General features: G+C 46.2%; 1 protein-coding gene across 1 annotated transcript in view; it reads right to left on the bottom strand.

Annotated features, from left to right (window-relative positions):
- The window catches only part of KIF5C (kinesin family member 5C), a 66,280-nt gene extending 58,226 nt beyond the window's left edge, over positions 1-8,054 (bottom strand). The window contains exon 1 of the mRNA XM_015634826.2: positions 7,877-8,054. Within this exon, the coding sequence (XP_015490312.1) occupies positions 7,877-8,002 (126 nt within the window). The 5' untranslated portion in view covers positions 8,003-8,054. The remainder of the gene's footprint in view (positions 1-7,876) is intronic.
- Positions 8,055-8,598: the final 544 nt, after the last annotated feature.

Below are 8,598 nucleotides of genomic sequence, written 5' to 3'. Positions count from 1 at the left end.
TAATTCTTCAGCAGCCAGGATCATTCCTGGGGGTCACAAAATTCAACTTTCACCCCTCAGAACCAGAGGGTTTTTCAGCTCAGGAGTTGCCAAACCGTATTTTGCTGCCTGGAAAATGCTGCCATAGCAACAATATCTCGGTAAATTTGGGAATATTTTGTGCTGCAAGAAAGGTGTTGAAGGCTTTGGGGTTGTTTCACCTGTAACAAAATGGGGTTTTGGCATCAAATCCTTCAAAAACAGCCCAGTTTTTCAGGGTTCACTCCATTCCCTGAGCCAGGAGAGAGGTTTTTACAGCAGCCAAGAGCATCTCCTGTCCCTGGTCATGACCAGGTAGTGAAAGAGGAATTTTCTCAGCACAGAGAGAGGGAGGAAATGAAAAAATTAATCACTTTTAGCAAAGATTACTGTTAAATATTTAAAGTTTTTGTCACTGGAAATTCATTCCTCATGGAGGGAAAAAAAATCCCAAATTCTTGTTGTCAACCAGACTCTGAACACAGCTGGAAAAAAGACATTTGCTGAGGCTGTCCTGGGACCAATAATTGATATTTTAATGGGAATTAATATATAATATTAATTATTATTATAAAATATTATTATATATAATACATTTTATATTATATATCATAGATATTGTGTAATATATATTGTATATCATATATATGATATATATTATATATATCATATATAATTATATATATAATTTTATATATAATTATATATATAATTATCTATCTAATTATATAAAAAATAGAATTATATAGAAAATAAAAATTATTATATAATATATATTAATATGTAATATATATATTATAATATTATATAATATTATATAATAATATATTTATATATATATATATATTAAAAAAAATGGGAATTTGATGACCATCACAAGCATTTCATGAAAAGCCAAAAACAAACCCAAACAGACCATAAATACCTAAAAATGGATGAATAAAGCCAGGAATCCATCAGCAATCCCTTGCCTGTGACTCCACACCTTTAAGGCTGTGAAAAATCCCATCCTGGATATTTTTGAGGTCATTTTTTTGCTGGGATTATTTCAGTGTGCAATGTTTTCACTCTCCAAAAGGCAATAAAATCATCAAACCATTCCTGAGCAACTCCAAATTGCTTTTCTGCCTCCACACACAGCTTTTAAAACCAAATCAAGCAAAAAAAAAGGAAAATAAAGAGGCTGAGAGTATTTGGGAGGTAACTATGGGTGACTTTAAGATAAGAACCTGGCAAAAACAGACACAAAAAACATCCCTGTGGGTGATTTGAAGAAAAACATGACAAACCACCAGCAAATCCCCCTTCTAAGATGGAATCTTTTGAGGAGAAGATTCACACCAAATTCCAAACATGCTTTTGTGCATTTGGAATTCAACTAAAGCCAGAATTTAACCAGAATTTAACCAGAATTTAACCAGAAAGGCCTCAGCACTCCCAAGCTGTGGGAGCTGAGGGGGAAATGGGAATATTTGGGGTTTTTAGGAATATTAAGGCACTACCTGGAGATACTTTAGGTAGCACAGAACAAGGAATTTTGGAGGGAAACAAATCCCAAGTGAGTCATTTTCATGACAACAGGAAGGACACTGAGGAAAATGCCCAGGGGTGTCAGAGGCTGAGTTCAAAACATCAAGAAAGAACAAAATGAAATCATCTTTTCCCCCAAACCTGTTTCCTCACAGAAACCCCTGCAGAGAAAAGCAGATCAATATTAATGCCTTACAAGTGGCATTGCAACCTCAATTTTCTCTTTTTTGAACAGTTTTTAATTCTCTTGAGCCAGCTCAGGGAGCCTTGGGAAAAATCCTCTCCAGTGGAGCCCCCCAAAAACCCCAAATAACCCCAAATCTCAGAGCACCAGGCTCGACAAACACTTGCCAAAACAAATCCAAGCCCCAGTGGTTGATTGGTGCATCCCAGGAGAAGGAAAAGGACTGGGATTACCCAGGAATGATGTTTAAACCTTCTGGTCCCACAAAAAGGCATCCAGCAGGAGGTACCAGAGGAGAAAAGACACCACAAAGTGGCTTGGAAATCCATTTTCCCGTGGTTTGACAATTTAGTTTGTTGAAATCCATCATCTGTAGTTTAAGTTTTGAAGGTTTAAGTAAGAATCCATATTTTTTATCCTGGAGAAAGGATGCCCAAAGGGGATTGGGAAAAGGGGAAAAAAGAAAGCAGATGCCCTGAGAAAACACAAAAGGGAAATTGCTGAGGAAATGTGCTTTTCATTTGGAGTAAATCATCTTCCCAGCAGCACCATCAATAAACAGAAGCTCTTTTCACACCTGAGTTCTCACTGCTCTTTTAGAAAGCAGAAAAGCAAACACAGGAGCAGCTTCATCCATAAAACACACATTGATCCATGCTGGATCATCTGCCCCCAGTCCTGCTCTTACAGACAAGCCTGGAAAAGCAGGAATATCCATTCCAGAAGGAAAACCAGCTGAGGATTCAGAGGAGAATGAAACAAAACCCCCTCCCAAAACCATTCTGGCATCACAGAAGTGACTTAAACCTGGCAAGGATGGGCCAAGCAGCCCAAGATTTTGGGTTGAAATTTTTTGGGAAGTATCCCTGTCTTGGGAATACCTCACAAAACTGGGTCAATTCCAGCAGAATCCCAGGAGCTGAAGTGGCTGCTGCTCATCCCAACCCAATGTGGTTCTGGGATTAGACAAAGGCACGGTGGAAAAGGAGAATATTTGGAGAAATTCTTATCAAGACAGATTTTTTTCCACTGACATTGTGGCAATTTGCTTCAGAGCTTCATGGGAGTCTCCCTGTGACAAGAAATAAATGTATTTCTTGATAATCAGCTCCAGACTGTCCCAATCTTCACCAACACACCTTAAAAACAGAACCAAACCCCTCCTCAGTCAGCTCATCTGATTTTAACCTTCCACACAAGCTGCTGGAAATGGGTGTGCAGCACAGGAATTGCTTCAAACAGCAAACCTGGGAGCAGCTCTTCAGTAAATGAAATTGTTTCTGTGCAGGGAATGATAAAAGTGATCCAGGCCCAGTGGGATCATCCTGGGTTTGATCCTTCCCAAAGGAGCAGCGATGAGATCCGCGGGTTTCTGCTCCTTCCCGAGAAACCTACAGAGCAAAACCTCCCCAGAGAGGCAGAGCCAGATCTGTCAGAGCTCTGCAAATAGCCTGACCTGGAATGAAAGCTCCAGAGCCACAGGGGATGATGATGATGATGATGATGGGCACAGCACTTCGTGCCTCAGCTCCTCCACGGAAGCAGAAAAAGAACCGAGATCCAGGTGTTATTCCAGGCTGCAGGAAAATCCTGGGCTGTGGGGACGCTCCTGAAACAACCAGCTCCCTCCAAAGCTGCCTGAAGACACCAATCCCATGGGAATTCCACGCTCAGCCAGGTGTTTGTATCCCAAAAATCCTTCTCAGGAGCTTTCAACCAAAACCTGCCCCATCCTCAAGGCTCCAAAAGGCAGGGAGCGAGGCAAGGAGCAGCTCCCAGGAGGAGGAATGTGCCAGGAGAGGAGCACCCCCAGCCCCTGACAGCTTTTACAGCACAGCACAAGTCACAGCCTCACATCTCCCAGCCAAAAGGAGATTTTTGCACCAGTTATTTATGGACACCCCAAGAACAAACCCTCCACAGGCACAGGGGTTGTGTCTTTTGGGGTAGGGATGGACACTCGGCTTTTGGGAAAAGCTGCACACAAAAAATCCCAGCAGGGCAGCTTTTTAATTTATATATATATATATATATTTAATTAGCTATTTATCTATATTTTTATTATTTATATTTATATTCTGGTATTTATCTATTATCCCCAGTTAGAAGTGTTTAACAGCATTCAGAGATCTCTGTGTACAGGAGGGATTTTAGAACGTGCTCTATCACCAGCACAAACTCTGCTGACTTCCCTGGTATATATGGAATAAAAAACAAAGCATAGCCAAACATTTCAGGGATGAAAATAAACGAGAATCTCTCTCCACAAGGCATTCTAAAAAGAACTTATAGCAGAAAGCATTAAAACAACAAAAAAAAAGAAAACAAAACCACGACCCTGCTCAGACAGGAATCAGCCACGGATCTTTGTTTTCCTTTCTTTCCCAGAATATTCCCAGCTGGAAGGGACCCACAGGGATGATCCAACTCTCAGCCCTGCACAGGAATTCCTTCCATGGAATGTGACACTGCAGAACAGCAGTGACCAAGGCAGAGGGGTGTCAGGTGATGGTTTTGTTTGCTCTCAGGCACATTAGTTATTTATGTGCAATATTTCACGGATGAGACAACAGAATTTCCCCCGTGTGAGCAGAGCCCAGTCCTGGGGGATTCTCCCACTGATCCCAGAGCTTTCCTGGATTTCCCAGGAGCTGGAGCCCCCCGGGATGGGCAGAGAGAAAAGGGGGAGGCTGTGCCTGAGCCGGACACTGCAGAGCTCAGCAGCTCTGCTAAGCCGGGCTTTACAAATCCCTCCCTCCACAGCACCAAAAGCAGCTGACAGCGACAATGAAGAGCCTTTTATCCCTCCCTGGGAACAACAGAGCTTCCCGAGCTGCCTTTGGGATGTTCTGCTTCCCACCAGGAGCTGTTTGCCTGGACAATCCCCCCTGGACCAGCCCCACGCTCAAAGTGGCTGCTCCAGACCTAAGGGGTTAAAAAAGAGGAGGGGAAAACCCCAAAAACACCAACCCACCACCTCCTTCCCAAGGAAATTCTTCAATATTTCACATCAGAGCTGCCTGCAAGGATCAACCTAGAGCAGGGATTATCCCAGCAGGTGCTGAGGCTCTCTGCATCCCTCCTGCCCAGGTGCTCAGGGATAAAAACCCCTGGAGCAAACAGCCCCACGAGCACCAAACCAGCTAAAAAACCACATTTTTAGGTATGTCAGGCACCACAATCAATCAGAGAGTCACCTTGAGGCTGCAGAGGAGCAGGGAGAGATAAAATGAAGCTGCAGCCTGCTGAGGCTCCCAGGCAGCCAAGCACAAAGAAAGCCTTTTATTATAATTCTATTACTGTTACTATTATTATTACTATTATTATTATTATTTCTATTATTATTATTTATTCCTTTTTCCTGCCCCTGCTCACCCCAAAGGCTTTTTGTGTTTTAAACTTTATGGCAGAAGGGGGTTTTGTCTGGTTGAAGCCAAGGGAAATTCAAAGTAAAAAGGTTTGCAACCAAGAGACACCAAATAAACACCAAACCCAAAATAATCCGGGCTCAAATCCCAGCTCCCAGGGGTTCCTCTGGCTGGAAAGGAATCAGCCACAACCCCAGCCTAAGGAAACTCAGGCCTAAGTGGTTAAACTTTGCCTCTTTGCTGCTCCTTCCCAGAAATACCAAGTCATGATCTGTTATTTTTTTGCCCCAGGGAAGCGTAACAAGAGATGACAGTGGGAAATTCAGGAAGAAAGCCTTTTCCCTGTGTTTACTGGGAAGAAATGAATTTATTCAGACTTACTAGTCAGGAAAAAAAAAATAAAAAAATTAGATGTACCCCTTAAATCTGTTATATTTTATTTTTTTTTTTCTTTATGTGATGACATAATTCCTCTGAGGGGAAGTTGATAGTTTTGTTTGGTTTTTTGGAATTTTTAACAGAACTCTTCTCTTTCCAATCCACAGATCAAAAACTAAAAGCTGCATTGCAGTGTTTTATAATGCTATAGTAAAACACAAAAAAAAAGAAAAAAAGAAGTGGTTGGTCCTGGTATATTTTGGCTCCTAAAAGCTTTTGAAGACTGAAATTCTGCTTTTCCTAGAAGGAATTCTGCTCTGGTGGTGCCCATCAGGATTCCTTGCCCCTGCCAGGCATTATTTGTTGGAGCAAAGCAGCCACTCCAAAGCAATCAAATAATAAAAATAATTAAAACCCAGCAGCAGTTCCCACTCCTGCTGCAGTGGGATCCACTGGGGATCGAGTTACACCAGAGCCCAGGGCTGCAAATAAAGAGGACAAAGAATAAGGGAAGATTTTTGTGTTCACTTCCACTCATGCAAACTACAGCTCTTCCCACAGAACTCCAGCTGATGGCTCCTCCTTGGAAAACAGAAGCTGGATTTGAGGATATATTGCATTAATTGAGGTGATTAAAATCCTAAAAAATATGTTTTTCTCCCTTAGGGTGGGAAAGGCAAACTCTAAGCTTCAGATCAGATTTCCAAGATAGCAAACAACCCCCCAGTCTGAATATCCATGCAAAATAATATCTATATAAATAAATAAACACATGCACTTTCCTTATTTCTATTTTTTTTTTAACTCCCAGTGTAGGAAATTACCAGCTGCTGTTATTTTTTTTTTTTTTCATTTTTTTACCCTTCACCAAAGGAATCATCTCCTGCCTGCAAGGCACAAAAACCTTTCCCAAAGCATCTCAGTCTCTGCTCTCCCAGACAACAGATACTTTACAGACAAAGACACATTATGAGTGGCAAAAAGAGAATTCAGAACTCCAATTCTCTTCCAAACACAGCACTGAACAGGATTTACAGGAGATGGATTTTAATCTGCTTTTAATATGTCTGAGGGTTTGTTGATTCAGGGGGGAGGGGAACTTGCTGACATTTGTTTCTGAAACATCCAATGGCACAGAAACATTTTCCCTCCCAATATTTGCTGGCCAAATCCGGCCCTCTGCTGCTGACCAGGATTGATAACCAATTTGATCATTCTATTGTTAACAGGCTGCTGGGGGTGCTACAGCTTTAACCTTCACAGAAAGATAATTAATTTGGCAGCACAGAGGGCACTTCATATTTAAAAATAAAAATAAATAATAATAACAAGCTGTTCATGCTCGTATTTCACCCATTTTTTTTTTCCTGGCAGCTGTTCTGCAACTTTCACCGGCAAAGTTTCTGATGACCTCAAGGTTTTGGGAAGAATTTTAACAAATTATGCAAGGAGCTGTGCTGACAATTAATTTTAGCGTCTCTTCACCACCGTACAGCACGGAACAGGTTATTGAGGAGCAGTACATGAAATAAATCACCGCAGACCGGGCTGGTTGGGCACTAAAGCAAAGATGTGCCTGTGAAAGGCCACCGGGGGGTTCGGACCCGCTCCGGGAGAGGAAGAGGAGGATGCTGCGCTGGGAAGGAGCCGCATCCCGACTCTTTGTTCCCATTAAACCTCTGGAGCAGCCGAGCCCCAGCGGAGCGCGGGGGGCGCTCGGGGCCGGCAGCGCCATTTGGCTTCGTTTGATGGTTTTAAACGCTGGGGGATTAAAAGAAAAAAAATAACAACAAAACGCCCAAACTTGGTTTGGACTCAGCGCGTTGTCACCGCCGCTCTGCGGGGCTGCCGGGGATGGGGATGTGGGGATGTGAGGATGGGGATGTGGGGACGGGGATGTGGGGATGGGGATCCCGGGATGCGGCTCCCGGCCCCGGGATGCTCCGGAGCCGGCGGTGCCGCAGGGGCGCGGCGGAGGCGCGGGCGGCCGCCCCAGATGGAGCATGCCCAGTCCCCGGCATGACATCAGCGCCCGAAGCCGCGGCTCCCCCGAGCCCCCCGGGACCCCCAGAGACCCCCCGGCATCCCCCGAGACCCCCGGTGAGATGGGGGCGGCCGGGCCGGGGGAAGCGGCTGCGGGAACAATGGAGGGGATGGGGGCGACAGCGGGGAGAGCTCGGGGGGCAGCGCGGGGAGGGAGGCTCGTCCGGAAAGGAGGGATGGTGGCCCCGAAACGAAGGGTGCTGGCCCCGAAGGGAGGGGTGCTCGCCCCGAAACGAGGGGTGCTGGCCCCGAGGGAGGGATGCTGGCCCCGAAAGGAGAGATGCTGGCCCCGAAAGGAGGGATGCTCGCCCCACCCGCGCGGGCGGCGGAGGGATGCGGGATGCGGCAGACTCACCCCGATGACCACGGTCTCGTCGCCCTTGAATTTGGGGATGAATTTGTCTCCGCGCAGGATCTCGGCCTCGTTGAGGGGCCGGAAGCGGCACATCACCTTGATGCTGCACTCGGCGGGGTCCGCCATGGCGGCGGGCGGGCCCGGGGCTGCGCGGGGCAGGTGCGGCAGCGGCGGGGCTGCGGCCGCCGGGCGGGCGGGGCACGGAGCCCTCGCAGCCGCTCAGAGCCCGCCGACACGCCCCGGAGCGGCCCCGAGCCCGAGCGGCTGCGCGGCCACCGCCGGGACCTCCCTGCAGCGTCAGCCGGGGGTGGGAGGGACCCCAAACATCATCCAGGGGTGGGAGGGATCCTAAACTTCATCCAGGGGTGGGAGGGATCCTAAACATCATCCAGAGATAGGATGGGACCCCAAACATCATCCAGGGATGGGAGGGATCCTAAACATCATCCAGGGGTGGGATGGGAGGGACCCCAAACATCGTCCAGAAAGGGACCCTGGACATCATCCAGTGCCGCCAGTCCCGCACCTGCCACTGTCCCGATGCAGTTTTACCCCAGACTCTGAACTGCGTTAGTGTGTAGCTCTGAACTTCATACAAAGTGTCAGTGAGTTCTCCTCCCAGCTCAGGCACACACAACAATCCTTCCCCAGCCCCAGAACCAAGGACACCGCTGCAGCTCCAGCCCCAGAAAGTGCAAACAGCGAACTGAGGAGATCAGTCT

The sequence above is a fragment of the Parus major genome, chromosome 7, assembly GCF_001522545.3.
Source record: "Parus major isolate Abel chromosome 7, Parus_major1.1, whole genome shotgun sequence".
In the NCBI taxonomy this organism is placed as follows: Eukaryota; Metazoa; Chordata; class Aves; order Passeriformes; family Paridae; genus Parus; species Parus major.
Note: the sequence above shows the minus strand (reverse complement) of the source record. Positions and strands in the feature narration are given on the sequence as shown.